This window comes from Bombus vosnesenskii, unplaced genomic scaffold (genome assembly GCF_011952255.1).
Source record: "Bombus vosnesenskii isolate JDL3184/JDL3185 unplaced genomic scaffold, Bvos_JDL3184-5_v1.1 scf7180000016281, whole genome shotgun sequence".
Lineage (NCBI taxonomy): Eukaryota > Metazoa > Arthropoda > Insecta > Hymenoptera > Apidae > Bombus > Bombus vosnesenskii.
Window position 1 is genome coordinate 402,958 of NW_022884350.1, and position 17,075 is coordinate 420,032.

The 17,075-nt window shown below is 34.7% G+C and overlaps 1 protein-coding gene across 1 annotated transcript in view; it reads left to right on the forward strand.

Moving 5' to 3' along the window:
* Positions 1-17,075, forward strand: part of LOC117242932 (cadherin-87A) — a 539,676-nt gene that overhangs the window by 181,046 nt on the left and 341,555 nt on the right. The window contains exon 3 of the mRNA XM_033509995.1: positions 6,464-6,535. Within this exon, the coding sequence (XP_033365886.1) occupies positions 6,464-6,535 (72 nt within the window). The remainder of the gene's footprint in view (positions 1-6,463; positions 6,536-17,075) is intronic.

The following is a 17,075-nucleotide window of genomic DNA, read 5'->3' on the forward strand; positions in this document are numbered from 1 at the left end:
TACAGATGAGTTAAGTTATTAGATTCTAAGCAATTTAATCTCATATAACTTGCAACCATTTCACCAACGTGGGATCGTTGTTTATTTGTTAGTCAAGTAGCTTGACTGCAAACGATTTACTTTATTAAGGGGTGTCCTGAATTAGATTTTTTTTACAAGGGAAAAAAGAAATGAAGTTATTGAACTTTAAGGTATGGTTATATATATCTTTAACGAATACAAAAAAATTTTTTTTAAGTAAAAAAAAAATATAACAGATTTCTAAGCCTATTTCATGGGCGTCTTGTCGCCGCAGTCTTCAATCAGCGGGAAAGATCCACGTCGTAATTCTTGACTGAAACAAAAAACCAAAAAAGGATTAAATTATTATACATGTTTCCTCTAAGTGAACTAAATAATGATAGAAAAAAATGTGACATTAAAAATTTTGGCGGGTTTAAAAAAAATGCGTTAAAAAAATAAACTTTAAAGTGCTATGACAATTATTTAAATAAACCTTTTTTCACCCGAGATGTCCTATCGAATTTCCACGTTTATATTTGTTAGTCAAGTCGCTTTATTGCAAATGATTTACTTTATTAATAATGTGAATTTTCTGCTTAATTAAAAACATGCTGTCAAGTCTTCAAGTCGAGATTCTTTCAAGTATTCTTTATGTATTGTTTTATTACAATGTTAATGAAATCTCAAAATGTATTGTATAACATGTACATACTTATAATATACACATAGGTAATTTTGTACGGTAAATATTCAAATATACTTTCGTGAGTCAGCATATGATGTACAAAACTGCTTCTCATTATATTTTTCATGAAGTATTTTTTCAGCAAGTTTTCATTAAGAACCCTGTTTGAATTGAAGCAGTTGGACTAATGCGAAGGAGGTTGGAAATTAAAGAAATCATGCAATGCAAATGGAAACGCGTAGACGATATTTCCTCGAGACGTTTGCCAGTAGGAGCAAAACTGTGTCAGAAATTTAACGGTGCCGTGGATAGACGGCGAACGTAAGAAAACTTGGGATTTCGTATAATGAATGAATTTACATAACCCCAATTAAATGAGAATCGGTCGAATGCAAAGCAGCCGTGAAAGTATTCGTTTCGGCATTTAAAAAAGTTCCATCCAGTCGCTAACCCAGTTGGATACGATAACGAATTGCGTTCGAGCCAAAAATTTGCTAGTCCAAGTGAATATTATAATTTCAAAAATGTTCCACCGTGGATACACGTTGAAGAAGATTTCCGTGGCGACTGGCTCAGCCGTCGATGAGAATCAAGAGCGTGTGGATGTCGATATAGCGAGGCAAGGCTTAACGGCTTCTCGTTCCGTATTTAGAAGAATGCGTAATCGAGTTCCGGTCACGCAGTGCGTACCGTTCGATGCACTCCAAGACATCCTAAATTCACTCGCGCGGCTAGACACCGCACTAACATATTTTAATTTACCTATTGTTCGAACTACTACGATGAAATATCACGGTATTGTTATCGCTGTATTCTTCTAGTATAGTCGAACCTCTGTAACTCGAAAACCTCTACAAGACTACAAGAAAACTTACTTTAACCCGAATCATGTACCACGTGTCCGGATGTTATTTTACCCGTGTAACTCGAAGTTGGAATCAAATTGTGAGAACCATTCGATATTGTCGTCTTTCTTCCAACTGTTTCCAACTTAGACTGATTGTCTCGAATAACGTAAGACGGTACAAGCCGTATGCTTCTTCGCCCTTCCACCACCTGTATATCCATGCAAAAGCTGATCGTTTTTCGCCGGTCGAACGCGTAATTTAACGCGTCTCTAACATTCGCATTTATGCAGGTCGAGTAAAATGAGTTCGAAGAAGAAGCTTAATTAAAAAATACTAGCACTTTTTGCAAAGGTGGGCGTAATTGTGCATTCGTATGTCAACATTTCGTTCGTTAAGCATTCTTTTACTCGGAAGTTTCGATAGAAACTCGAAGATTTTAGCTATCGCCTCGAGGCTCCAGTTACCGAGGACTGTACTTTTCGCTTCGCCTCTACTTTTTTGCACTGATAGAAAAATGAGCTACTTTATTTGATCGAATGTTGTACAATTTTCTCACGAACTACATTTTACGCTTCTCGTAATTAATCCTTAATGGGCTAATATTAGAGTTTCTGATTTTGAACGTTTATTGAAAATACACGTGTACATCGCGTGTACTCGTGATATTCGTTACGTCTGATTTTCATCCCTTCGAGCTGTGCTCGTGCTGAGTTTTAGAATCAAAACGCTACTTTAGATGCAAGAATGTTGGAAAATGAAGAATGAGCAAGTCCATAAGCTTTAGACATATTTTGATAATATATGTAGCGTTATATAATACTATAATCATAATACTAAATAATATTGTAATATTTTCTATAAAAATAAAAAGGAATTTTACCTATAATTAGCTCAAGCACATGTATACTTATGTTATACATTTATCGATGATTTGAAATACAATTTTCAAATGGCAAAACGTAAAAGTTGGCTATGGGATTATGCAAGCTTAAAGCTTTGTATAATCTGTGTGATGAAGAAACTACTAATGAATTTTTGTATACGAGTGGAACAACAGGATCCACTAGCAGCACTAATACTTAAACAGAAAGTACCTCGTTAAATGTTAACGATAAGTACCAACGTTAAAATATCATAATACGAAAGACAATAAATGAATGGTAGAAATAAATACGTAATTCGTATGTACAGAACGCGTGGAAGAAAATATAGTTCTGTTTCTCTTCGCGAAAAACGTAACGTAAAAAACAGTTTATTTTTAACTGGCAGACTTTAAACATTCGTTTACGTCACGAAAAATGCGAAAACGCGACTGCGAAAAATGAAAAAATATACCAGGCAACAGCAAAATTAATTGTCAAAAAAAGAAGACAATTATCTATTTCTTTCTGTTTATCCGATCATTTTCAAGAGTTTACGTCTATAGCGCAGCGAAATGATAAAATATGCAAGGGCGAAGCAGTGGAAAAAAGATTAATGAGTTTAAAGAGTACTGTCGCGACAAAGATAAAAGAACAATTAAACGCTGTTAAAAACATAGCATATACATCTGTGTTGGTCATTGTTAGCATATGATTCGTACATTACGATAATTGTACGTATTATTAATCCCAATTGGGACGCAGACAGTTTTGTTTTGGGTGTATACGAAATGGAAGAACGCCATACCGCCTAAAATCTCGCAGATGAATTACACAGAACTCTGGCAGAATGGGAAATTACTTCGAAAGTAGTAGCCATCGTAACAGACAACGCCAAAAATATGGTAAATACCATCTCATTGTTATCGGAAATATCGGACGATACCAAAATTTATAGCGTAACATGCGCATCACATACTGTGCAATTAGATGTAAACCATGCATTTAAAAGAAAACACCATGTAACAAATAATCGATATTTGCAGTAAAATGGCAAGACATTTTAAACATTCAAGTGTTGCGAAACATGCACTAGAACAAAAACAAGAACAAACAGATTTCTTTGCCAAAAAGCACATTAATACGAAGCTGTTCTACACGTTGGAACGCCATGTATTTCATGTTAGACAGTTTATGTAGAAACAGATGTGTAATATCAAATGTTATTGCAGACAGAGTCATTACTAATACAAGGGTACACAACACATAATGTCTGGAAATAAATGAAAAACAACGAAGAATATTATAACAACATTTTTTTGTGGAAAGCCAATCTCCCATTAAATGTAAGCAATGATGATGACACGGTTATGTGTATATTTAAAAAAAAAACTATAATTTCGGAAATTATGAGACGTTTCAAACTTGAATGAAACGAAGATGGCATTTAATCATTCATTAAACCATATATCCGGTTTTTTTTTGGTCCAATGATACAAAAATCTGGAGCACGAAATCTCTGACGTAAAAGAAATAATTTATAGAAAGATGTAAAACGTTTGCTTCAAAGTTCGGATGTACTAAAATCACATGAAAAATCTGCTCTTGAATTTTTATATGACGACATCATCGATAACAATGATGTTTATATTTAAACTGAAACACATATGACCGAGCCATAATTACGCTTCTATTCAGCTATGGATTTAAAATCATTTGAATGGTGATGCTAATGGTGAAAACTAGGGCAAACAAATATCTAGCAATTTTCATACTTGCCAAAAAATATTTAACAATTCCAGCAACCTCGGCCATGCCGATACGGTGCTGTTTATGTACTGAAAATATTATAACAAATAAACAAACCTGTTACTCCTACAAAATGTTGATACTTTAGCTCATGTGAATACAAAAAGTTAATAAATTAAGCTCAATTTACTTTAATTAATTAAGACTTAATTTACTGGCTTTTAGATGAAAATAAGAAAAATTACAGTTTTGGTTAATGAAGTCTCATAAACAATTTTCATATCTAAATGTTTCGATATTTAATTCTGAAATGAAACGCGGGATACGAGTTAATACACTGGATATTATACATTTCAATATGTGTATCCGTGAACCTCGGTACACATGTATATACTATGTTATACATATCGAGATACGTGTAATTTTGTGCGCTAGACTAGATTGGCCGCGTAGTAGTGATACACGTATGTGAATATGAGTGTGCGGAAGTATATGTGTGCACAGCGTCTCGAAAAACAGATGAATGGAACTGTGTTCCGTTGGCAATGTGTTATGGAAGATGGTGAGACAAAGAGTGCAAATGTATATCGACGAAGATTCTGGAAATCGTTTATTATATAAATCTAAAACTATTTTAATATGAATTCTAAGTGTAACCTTAGTGTTCCTTTACTTTTATTTCGGCAATTAAGATCTACAATTCTTAACAATATATATAGATATTATGATCCGTTTGCCTCTGCATTTTCATATACGTGTACCCGTGTACTTCAATACCCGCGTATTTCAATATTCGTGCAGCCGTGCATTGAGAAGCGCACGGATTAAAACGCGGATATATTAATTACACGCGTAGACGTATATTTTAGACGAAACCGAAATCGCTACTCAATGTTATTAGTTGGTAAATTACTCAGTGTCAGAGGACTCGGCAAACGAATCGTCGACATTAGAGAAAATTCATTTCTTGCTACTGCCGTCGCAATATCATCTTTCGATATCTTAATCTAAAATCGTGGCTTTCTACGGAAATTAATTTCTCGCAACTGTCAATACGCGTACAACATAGAAAAGGAAAACGTAGACGCGGATATTACTTCTTTCAGTGGTGGACAGTTGGCGAAGTGTTCAGACGCGATCTAACGTCGCCTATTCCTCGACTTGCAGGAGCAATACCGATACATTTTCCCTTTTCCGCACACCTACGCGTGATTTCAAGCGCCGAATCTGCCCGACGAGAACTGCGAACGATCGCGCCAAGTCTCAAGGTGCACGGTGTCTCTCGCGGATCGTTGATTTACTGTTGCGCAATGGTTTCCTTGCTTGTGTAAAAACAATAAACTTTTATGGCAGACCGTGTACTCGCTGTTACTCTACCGCGAGATTAAACGGTCGGTGGAGTGTTGAGAATGAAATTACAGGAGCACGCGAGTGGCATGTAGCGTGTGGCGATGACGTAAAATTAAACGAACCCGTGTAAACTGACTGTACGAGACTGAACTTACCAACTGTCCAGTTTATTACTCGTCAGATTAGACGCTGCGATCGCCGTATCTGTCACATCGAGTGATAAGCTCGCCCGTGTTTCCTTGAAAGAGAGCGCCGTGTGTTATTACTCTGATGTAAAATCTGTGTAATCAGACGTGTACGTGAACGTCAGGACATTTATGGAAATTGAGATGAACGAAATCATTAGGCATTTCTTCAATTTATTTAACTTTGAGACCGTTTTGCTTGTAATCTTGCGATATAAAGAATTGATGTATTGTGCATTACAATATAGGGATTCCATTAATTTTAAATAGTAGCATTAAATTATGTACACGTATATTGTAAAAATTACAGGATGCAAGTACCTAGATTCGTTTTTCTTCGCCAGTGGCTATTTTATTATAATATTATTCGCATTTATCGTATTTTGCTTCCGCGTATTTCATAAGTAACTTCGCGAGTCAGATTCAGATTTTTACACTTTGCTGACTTTCTTATTTATTCATGCAACGTTTCGTCAGTGGAGTTTGACCTCAAGTATTGGAAGAAACAATACGCAATTGGTTAGTTCATTGTTGTCTGCATCTTTTCTCTGCATATCTTGAACAGTTATCTTGTACGAACACATAATTCCGATCGATTAATTTGAAAATTTAGAGGAATGGAATCATTTTTTATTCTTTAGATACAAATGGTAAAAATGTAGACGATATGTTTGAAGCGCACTTTCCACTCATTGTATCTACTTAACTTCATTACTTTTACTATTCTATTTCTAGTACGACTACTTTAGTGTTTTCTAATAGTTAATTATATTTGCTTGGCAGGTGGTTGCAGCGTAATGTTTCGCAACGAGAAACCCAAACGGGAACCCATTTTGACCATACATGTTCGAAAGGGTAAGTGATTCGTATAAAAATTTAATACACTCACTAAGATGTTAGAATACAGACAAAATATAAACGTAAGAAACATGTAAACGATATATAAACAAGTAATAATACACTAAATTAATTCTTAAACATTTGAACATACCAAGTTAATTTGTATCTAATTTTACTATTTACTGTGAAATGTACAAGATTTTTCTTCTGGTTTTATTTTCAATTTAGGTTTAAGATATATTCGATGCCTAGCGAGATAATTGATTTAAAAAATATTATTATTTCCTTATAATATAAATTAGTGATATTTCATGAATATCATAATATTGAGAAATATTCAAATATCTGAATGAATATACGTATTCTACCTGGACAAAGAGACCATCATAATTAATTGTAACACTTGAATGAATGTCGATTTAATTTTAGTATACCATTAATTACGCTTCCGATGAACAAATCGTATTTCATACGATATACATACGTCTCTTGATTCCACAATCTAGATAGTAAATGTTGTCTCCGATCATTAGTTTGTCATCGATTCATATATTTCAGTAACATTCGTATATTATTAATACGAATCGACAAAACGTGTCCATACAGATACAACGCTGCGAATAATTGTAGATTCGAACACATTTGGCGCGTTAATTTTTCTACATTTCCAAGAAACTATTGATCTTGCCTGGACACGTTAAAGAAAATTGTTTTCGTAAAGAATAAATTTAACGTTATAGAATGTGAGGAGATGTTACATGGCAGATTATTGCCTTTCGTAACGGAAATAGGAAAGACAAAAGGACAATTTTTTAGCAAGACAATGTTCCTATTTATACAACTACCACTACAAGAAAGTGGTTTCGAGATTTCGGTATAGAATTATTACGATGGCCAGCACTGAGTCCTGATTTGAACTCGATCGATAACCCATGGGGAATTCTAGCGAGAAAACTCCACGATCAGGAGAAGCCACCTATAAAAAAATATCGTTGGACCTCAAAAAGAGAATAAAGTAAAAGAGTATTCGAAAGGAAACTTTAAATAAGTTAGTGGATAGTGTAGCTAACAGATTAATGAAAGTAATCAAAAATAAAGAGAAATCCGGCTAAATACTGAACGAAAAGGTAACGTCATTAACATTGAGTTTATATTTTTTTATAAACAGGTGCACTATTTTAAGAGAAAATTTAATAGCTTCGAAAGAAGGAAACTTGAGTTTTTTGTATCTTCAATTGTAAATGTTATATTATAATATGAAATTATATAAAAGATTTTGCCAATTTTTGTTTCAATATTATGAAAAATGTGAAAATGGGATTGAGTTTATAATCATTCACGATGTTAGCTTAATTTTCAAATCCTGTAACAGTTCTTGTAAAAAGAATAAACTTACTTTTCTATGTAATTAATTTATTATGTATATAATTTTGTGACTGCAAGATGTATTACATATGTTTATTTACGTTCACAAACAAATCTACACATGTAAATGCAAACTAATAGGAACATGATAATAAAAGTTTGTGCGGCCGTCAGCTTGTATATGTATGAGAGTGAAACAGTTTATCCGCATAGTTCTGGCAAGATCAAAAGCTTAGAAACTAAAACTTGTGCAACAGGCATCAGCGGTGTGCCGTAACGTGTATGCTGTCGAAAAGACGCAACGCTGATAGCGCTTTCTGAACAAGTTTACATATTTGTTGAACTTGTAGCATAGTTGGCAGGATTTTCAAGCTTCGTGCCAGTGAACAATACGAATCTATTTCTTACGAACAATTACTCGAAAACGCAAAACTATCGAAAAATCCGAATCGAAATTCATATCGAAAATGGAAAAAACATGAAAATGAGGGGGATGAGATACGTACTATATTATACAGGGTGGTTGGTAACTGGTGGTACAAGCGGAAAGGGGATGATTCTACGCGAAAAAGAAGTCGAAAATATAGAATAAAAAATTAAAAAAAAATTTTTTTTTTATTTTTCCATCGAGCCAACGATCTACAGTGAGATCCGTTACAACGTACCGCACGCGTACCGAGCGAAAATTCAAAGTCGGTTTTCTCGAACACAAAGGCTCAAACGAAAAATTTTTATTCTATATTTTCGACTTCTTTTTTCGCGTAGAATCACCCCCTTTCCGCTTGTACCACCAGTTACCAACCACCCTGCATATGTTTCTTGATAATGTAAATTTATAATTCATAAAAAGATAGTAAGTGTTCCTTCTAATTATTAATTGTTCGATATTTTGTATCACCCAAATGCTTTATATCATATTCGATCGAAATGTATTGTCATTAAAAATCAATTAAATCGATATCTCAATATTTATGAATGATGACGTGTATTATATTCACGTTAATCTTATTTATCTGCTATAGAATTTTGTTCGTGAATATATATATATAGCGACGTTAGTGCATGGTCAGAGTATCAAGTTATGTTTATGACGAATAATTTCAGTGTATTATCACGTTTCGAATGATCTGATTTTCCCATTTGTTATCGGCGATATTAAGATCGTATTGGATATCATCAAGCAAGGTTCGTTGTTTTTAATTAAAACGCGATTCGATTCGGGTTTCAATCTCGATTCATAAGCAACTTATTCGCATTCCCCGAAACTTTCGCGAATCTCTTGATTTCCGTTTAATCGATAATACTCACTAGCTGTGCGCCAATTCAATACGTTCATTTTCCCTTTGACATTTAATCTGTCTTTACCTGTATGTGAAATTTCGCCAAACATTCCTCTCGTAATAAACCTTCGTAATTAAATTTCCAGCGTATTCGTGGATACTCAGACAGTTTATTCGTGATAGATGCCCTCGTGCACCTGCACGCAATATCGAAAATAATATATCCTCGTACATCATGATGCATAATTCAGCGAAAGTGTTAGAGGTACGTCGTGTTTATGACGTAAACGCACACAGCGTGTTCCTTTTTTAATACAACCCTTGGCGGTGAATTTATGGAGCAATTGAACGAGATCCGAATTGAAGGTCTTGATGAAAAAACCGGGCAAGTCCTGATCTTAGAAATTGCGGGGCATTCGACGTAACTGAATTAATTACGACTAGTTCAAGCAATCACGCTGAAATTTTGGACTTAGTAAGACACTAGTGTGACAAATGATATAACGATACTCTTTATATTTTTGAAAAATGTACCTGGCAAATCATTTTCGATATTTCCATTTGCCTGGTACCTGCATCATAATGTCGACAATTTGAAATGAAATATTTTGTTTTCTCGCATGTTTATTCTTCCTTGATTTTCCTAAATAAATCACTGAGATCTTCTCTCATTGACACGAATTTACTTCCCCATGATTGACGTGATTCTTGTTCGTCCGAAGACGTTTCGAATCGACGAGAAGAAAGACACGCGATTAACAGAGTAGGTTTACTGAACGTTTGAAACACGTTGGCTGACAGATTAACGTCACCATTGACGTTACATTTTAGAACAAAAGCCAGGCGAGTTCTGGACATAGCCCATTCTTCTTCCCAAAGATAAAAAAATTCTTATAAAACCTCAACAAGTGGAATTTTTCGAAAATGTGAACTTGCCCGAGTTTTGCATTAATGTCTCGAACTCGATTTGAAAATTGCTCAATTAAAATGAAGCAACATTAGCATCTGCATTTTTTCTAATAGATTCCAATATTTTATTTATTCCAATATTTTTGTTCATCGTATTGTACAATTGTTGTGGATGTTATCTCTAATCGTAACAGAACAAAATCGTAAATCTTGCGACGAAAATTGTTTTCAGGATGAAACAAGGACAAACCAAATTAGATTGCTATAGTCCATAGCAATGTGTAGCTTGAACTGAATATTCATTCATTAACCATAGAAGAAATAATGGAATACTTGGAAATATCACTATTCTTCATCTCTATTAATGTTACTAGACAAAATCTTAGTAACAGAAAATATTAACATGTTTCTTCTCTATTAATGTTACTAAACAGAATTTTAGTAATAAAAATACAACCTTAACGAAGATTATTTTTGTAGGTAAATTTTGTAGATAAATTTTCATTCCACCATCACTATTTTTCATACATTTCTTCTGTAGTGTTACAACTCTCGCTTCCGAGTGCTGGAATGCGTCGTCATCTGAAAAGCGGGAAAATTTGAGGATCGTTGAAGAGTCGTCCTACAATTTTATTATCGGCGTTATGTCACGTTCAAAAATTCGTGACGCGTTCCCGATCAAGAGATTGAAACATTGCGTCGAATTTGATGAAAGGTATCGAAATTGAGTTAGTTTTATATCAATACTAGAATTGATCGATATATTTTTAAATTCCACGGAGTTCATTTTCTTTTGAATTCCAATGAAACACGCAAACTCCATTTTACGTAACTCCACGTTATTTCACGACACCCATCGTTCGTCATGGGAAAGTAACGCTGTCGAGCCCATCCGACACCTGATCGTTTCGAATCAATAAGAGATTTTAATAAAGACAAAGGCAGTGGCGAAAGAACTCGCGAACATCGCGATCGTTCAGGAATGCATAGAATTTTTCAGCGCGTACGATGGTTAGATTTGCATACATCTTTCATTCGCGACTAGTGGCTGTTGCGGCGGTACACTATCTATGCATAAAGCTGAAATGTCTCGGAGTTGTACGCGGCGGTAGTTTTTACAGTTTTTACATTTTCGTCCGTGATAGTCTGTTATAGTAGACGACGTACACATTTTATGAAAGCAATAATCACTCGACACCGCGGTCCACAGGGAAATTTTGAACGTTCCTGCGACAAAGCGTATGCTCGTGCGATGATTAAATGCGATCCCGTTTGTAATGTCGTTGGTAGCCGTTGGTAAAGCGCGATTATAAAATGTCTGTGTTTTATATAACGCTCTTGGCTAGAATTTTATTCATAATGTGAGGAAACTTGTAAATTGTTCGGGGGAAAAAAGAAAAAAGTAAAGTTTACTACAGATGATCGAACACAGTCCTTTCTCCCGAGAAGAATAAAAGACGACAATCAATCAATTTTGATTGAATCTTCAATTCAATTTTCAGGCCTTGCATTTCAATTTTCACTACCCCTAACAAACGTCGCATCTGTCATTTCGTTGTGATTTCTTTGTAGCTTTCGTCTTATGATACAAAAACGTCAATTATATTTTATTTTATTGTAAATTATCAAACGCATTCGCAAACGTAAGTCACATTGAAGGAGAAAAAATTTCCTGTAGATTAATAAAATTAAATTTCCTACAGGTTAATAATTGCTACAAATTGATTTCCTATATTTAAATGCACGCAACGGATGTTGAGAAGGTTTATAATAAAGATACGACAAATTCATTATTGGCCATCTTGCTTGATATTTAGTAGCCATAACACGCAATCTCATTGAAAAAGAAGAAATTTCCTATAGGATAATAAAATTAAATTAAGTTTGCCGCAGATTAATAATTGCTACAAATTGATTTCCTATATTTAAATGCACGCAATGGATGTTAAGAAGGTTTATAATAAAGATACGAGAAATTCATTATTGGCCATCTTGCTTGATTTTTAATAGTCGCAAAGACATGTAATCACGTTTTTTTCCATTAAAGGATTCCCTTCTCGTAAAATAAATGAACCCATACCGTTGAGCAACGATGTATTTTTATTTCATGTAGTTTCCTTGAACAAAGCTTTCCATGAAATATAAACGTTGCTCGGTTATTTTCTGCCAATATCGTTCGTAACGGACTTCTGTACTGGGGAAAAAATCACATTGCGAGAAGAAATCGCGCATATAGGTATTCAACATCCACGCTGATTTCAATTGCAAATTTTAATTATGACATTATAAATCACACATGCGCGCAAGTTACAATTTCTTACAATTAAAGGTAAACGATGTTGCTGGAATTATCTTCGAATTAGTTTTTCTTCCTGTGGGCTATCGACTACTGAAGTCAAATAATAATAGGAAGGAGTAATAATAGGAATAATAGTCAGATAATAGGAAAATTCTTCAGTCTATTTATTATTTTTCCAGCTTAATTAGAATTAGAACTCCGTTCGTCCAAAATATGTTTGGGCAACAGTTGTCGCCCAAAATGGTTATTTCAATATTTCCTCGATAACGAAAGATAAAACCTCCGTTTCGAATAAAAATATAAAAACATACTTAAAGCACTAAATTTATGCAAACCACATGCTGTCGTATCGAAACCTTATGCCACGTTTTATCTTTTAGCGAATTAATTCTTTGTTTGCGTAATTTGTCCGTGTCCCAAACGCATTTCAATTTCACGTTTGGAAACCTTCTCCTTTTTTCAAAGAGCGGACAATTTTTTCTCGCGTACCATTCCGTGGAGAAAAATCAGACATTTTCTCGGTTGTAATAGAAAGCAGAGCGTGCACGCGTTTGTATGAAAATACCTTCCTCGATACCGGCGTTAAAATTCCTCAGTTCAGCCGTATTAAAGTGGAACGATATGGCTACTTCCAATAAGACTAACGAGATATCAGGGTTTTGTGGCAGATATTTCTTTGTTGAATTAAACGAAGCTGATTAAAACGCGCTGTTACGTAAATATTCTTGTTACATTCCGTTGTTATTGTAACGAATATTCGCATCGCGCTGGTTTCGTCGGTATTGTTCGTGCTTTGGACGATGCCACCAAATGGAAATGCAACCTTAACGCACTCAAGCGAGTTTCCATCCTCCGCTCGGAAACAAAGTTTCTCTCGGCTTGGCGTTTTGCGTTTAACGTGGTTACTGGAAAATTGAAGGAAAAACGCGTTGTCCCGCGACTATGCAGACACTCGCATAAGCAATCTGTGGAATAACGTTCCCGATTTGCTCGTAGACGCATTAAACGGGAGGAGTTTTCGATCGAGCGTGAATATTGAGCCGGCACCGTCTGGCTTTTGCTCGAGCACGCGATAAAGGAAATGCAATTCTCGTTCATATTCGCAGAAACGGGATGTCTTATGATGAAAAAGGTCCCGTTCGCAGTTATCGTTCGTATGGATCCCGCTGCTAAGGATAAACTTCATTTTCGTTTGTGCGTTGGCGTTCGCGAGAATTCTATCGCTTCGGGAGATGACGTTTGCCGTTCGTGTCTTTGCCGCTCTCTACGATCCAAGTACGCGAGTAGCTACGTTATCGTAATCATCCGAATATTTTGATCAAGCTGTGTCAGAGTTGGACGCTGCGCCAATTATTTCGAATAAATATCTGTCCAAGTTGATTATCGGTATAAATTCGCATCCGCGAAACAATTATTCGTTATCCGTAACGAATTATTTTCTATATTTATTCGAATAATGGCCACGGAATTGTTCGAATAATAATACGAATAATGGTTCGTTGCCATTTAATTTTGTACAAGTATATAGAGTACCATAATAATATAATAATATAATAATTAATTTACCAAACAGAAATAAACTTTCCAACTTGGTATCCGATAAAAGCTAGTTATGAAAGCCAATGTTACAACAACTAGACAATGTAGCTTGAAAATATATCTCACGTTCAGTACCATGGCCATCCTCGATGTATTACGCAACACGTAAATATCTATATGTAATATATCATTTTATGCGAATAAATCCTTAATCGAATCAGTTGTTCCGTTAAATTTTTATTCAGATAAATTCTTGCATGAATAAAAAAACTGTCGAACAAATTCTTATTTGGATAAATACTTGTTCGATTGTATATGTATATCTGTACTACGTCTATATCTGTACAACGAACATAGGGAACGTAAGCAAACGACAAAAAGTACACTATAACACGAGAAGAACGTAATAAATTTATATGCAATACGAACAACAATTTTATGTACATTAACCGCTTCGATATGGTAACGCAATATACTAACAAAAAATATAATAATAAAGACATTAATAATTATTATACATACACGCCTATGATACTTCGAACTAGAATTTCCACCTTAACACTACGAGGGAAGCTATCTTCCTCTATGGGTCATACAGACCCTGCACCTGCCCTCGGCGTCGCTGCAGAAGCATTCGCCATCCGAGGATTAGTAGAGAACATACTGGATTTTGAAACTCTTTCTCTATAGAAAAAAAGATAAGAAAGAAAAATGGAGAATGTGACTCGTCGTCTCCTTTCTCGGTAATTTTCACGTAGACAATTAGTCAGCCGCGTGTATAATAATAGACGCTGCCGCGAGAATGGGAATGCTTTTCTCAATGGAGAGGACGATTGACCGCGTGAAGTCAGAAATTGTTGGTTAACGATGCGCGATTCCCGCGGCGGAGTATTCGAAGCATGTCCATTTAACGAGTCTTCGTTCGTCGGGCGAACGGCAAGGAATATTTTCTTTCCTCTTTTCTCGACGAAAACGACGAAATTAATATCCTGCGGGGACGTTAATTTTGTCGACTCTGGCATTAATTCGTCGAACGAGAAGCAATTTTCGGTTATTTCCGCGCCAACTACGTTTGGATTCCTACTGATACGGACATTAAAAGTCGTCCGGCTTTTATCGGTGTTCGAGAAACGAGCGTGTTACCGCTGAAAGCCACGACGAGTTCCTATCGCATTTGCTTGGGCGAAGAATTTTTCGATCGTCGTAGGCTGATTTTCGGCTCTTGGAATCGTATCCATAGCCCGAGAGAAGCTCTGAGACAGCGGATGTTCACTCATTCATGGAAAAGTTAAAAGCGCAAAGACGTATAGAAGCACGTGATACGTAGAGAAATAATAACAAGTACTTTACTTTGCATATTTCAAAGTGTTTTTAGAAAGAACAAATTTCGATCTCGTCATTATATAGGTTCCATTTGTTTAATTCCATTCGTAGAAATATAAAATTGCATAGAAATATGAAATTCCCGGTCCAATTTCTCGTGCCATTTTCTTAATTGCCACGCTTATGTTGTTAACGTTTATTTTTCTTTTCGGTTTTCATTTATTTTTTGTAATAAGTGGAAAGTATTGCATATTATATAGATTGTTACTATATACTAGAAATGGTGAAAATAATGAAAATAAAAAAGTAGCTTCTTACGGAATTGGTGCAAAGTATGTCGACTTATTCTACATCGTTTTAGAAACTTTGCGCGATAACAATTAAATTATCTGACATTTTCACTTAACTACGAGTTCATAATGCATGCATTCTGCACATTAATCATATAAGATCGCAATTTCTAGATTGCTGCAATTTACTCTACTGTACGTGCATATCTTGGTCTGTGATTTATTCCGTGTATCTTTCTATCGGAAATATTATATTTAACCATTTAAACGATCAATGTTAATGACAAAGGGGCTACGAATTTCACGCTGGCATTCGGCTTTCTCTGATTAGAAAATCGGGGAGTTATTTATCGCTATTGCACGACGTTACAGTATAATACAAATAATTTGCAAATTACGAGTATAATTTTACATCATTGAATCGCCAACGTTCGCTGTTTAAATGTCACATCAGTCACACTATAGTCATCGCAACGAGACATTCCACACGAACAATAAACCGTTTAATGTAGCAATATAACGAGTGGCCTTCAGATATTTATGCAAATTTATTTAACATAAATACGAATAGAAAATGATATTTAAAAAGGAATTTGTTTCGCCTATTAAATATTACATCAACTATTGTATTTTGGATATTTCATGTACTTTTTGCATATTAAAAATATGCATGTTGCGTATTGTCGCGATTTTAAATGTCTCGTAAATACATAAAAGATGTTGATATAACATGTTCGTAATAACAAGAAACTAATTGTTTCGATATATTAAACACTCGTATGTGAAGCTTATTAAAAAGTGAAACAGATATGAACTTACGTGACGTATTTAAATTTTACTATAACAATGGTCCAGTGAGACATATATTTTAACTCACTACGATCAATATTTCGATAAATTAAAGGCAATCGATTCGTGAACTACATGATAAGTAGAAAATATAACAATCTTTCGAAATCTTTGCACAAATATTGAAAATTATTTATTTGTGTATTACAAAGGAAGCTAAATTATTTTATCGTTGCAAGGATAATGTGAAAATCTCCGATTTTAGAAATAATAAAGAAATTCAAGATAGAAGTTAATAATATCGTCGAAAGAACGAATGTTAATCGTTAGTCGCGCGGCTGGTTGCGGTTTGCAGGTTGAAAAAGGGCTTCTGCACTCTTTTGCAAGTTACAAGTTATAAGTATAGTTACGAGTCAACAAACCCGTGAAACTCTTCTCGTAACTACGTATTTCTTTTACTGTGTCTGTAAACTTTTGTCTCATGTTGAGAGCAACCACTTTTCAATTAATATTCAGAAGTTAATAACAGAACAATAACGTGTATAATATTTTGTAACGTAGTGTAGGATTCGTTATATTAGAAATCTGAAATATCTTTCATTTAAATACTTTTTCAAAAAATCTTTCATACTTCTCTTCGTCCTCCGTTCTTTTGTATCATCATACTTATCATATCTCTATTCGTAGCTTCGTACATGTTTCTTCATTCTACTCTATTCGATTTTCTATTCTCAATTACTGTCGATTGATTCCGATTTCAA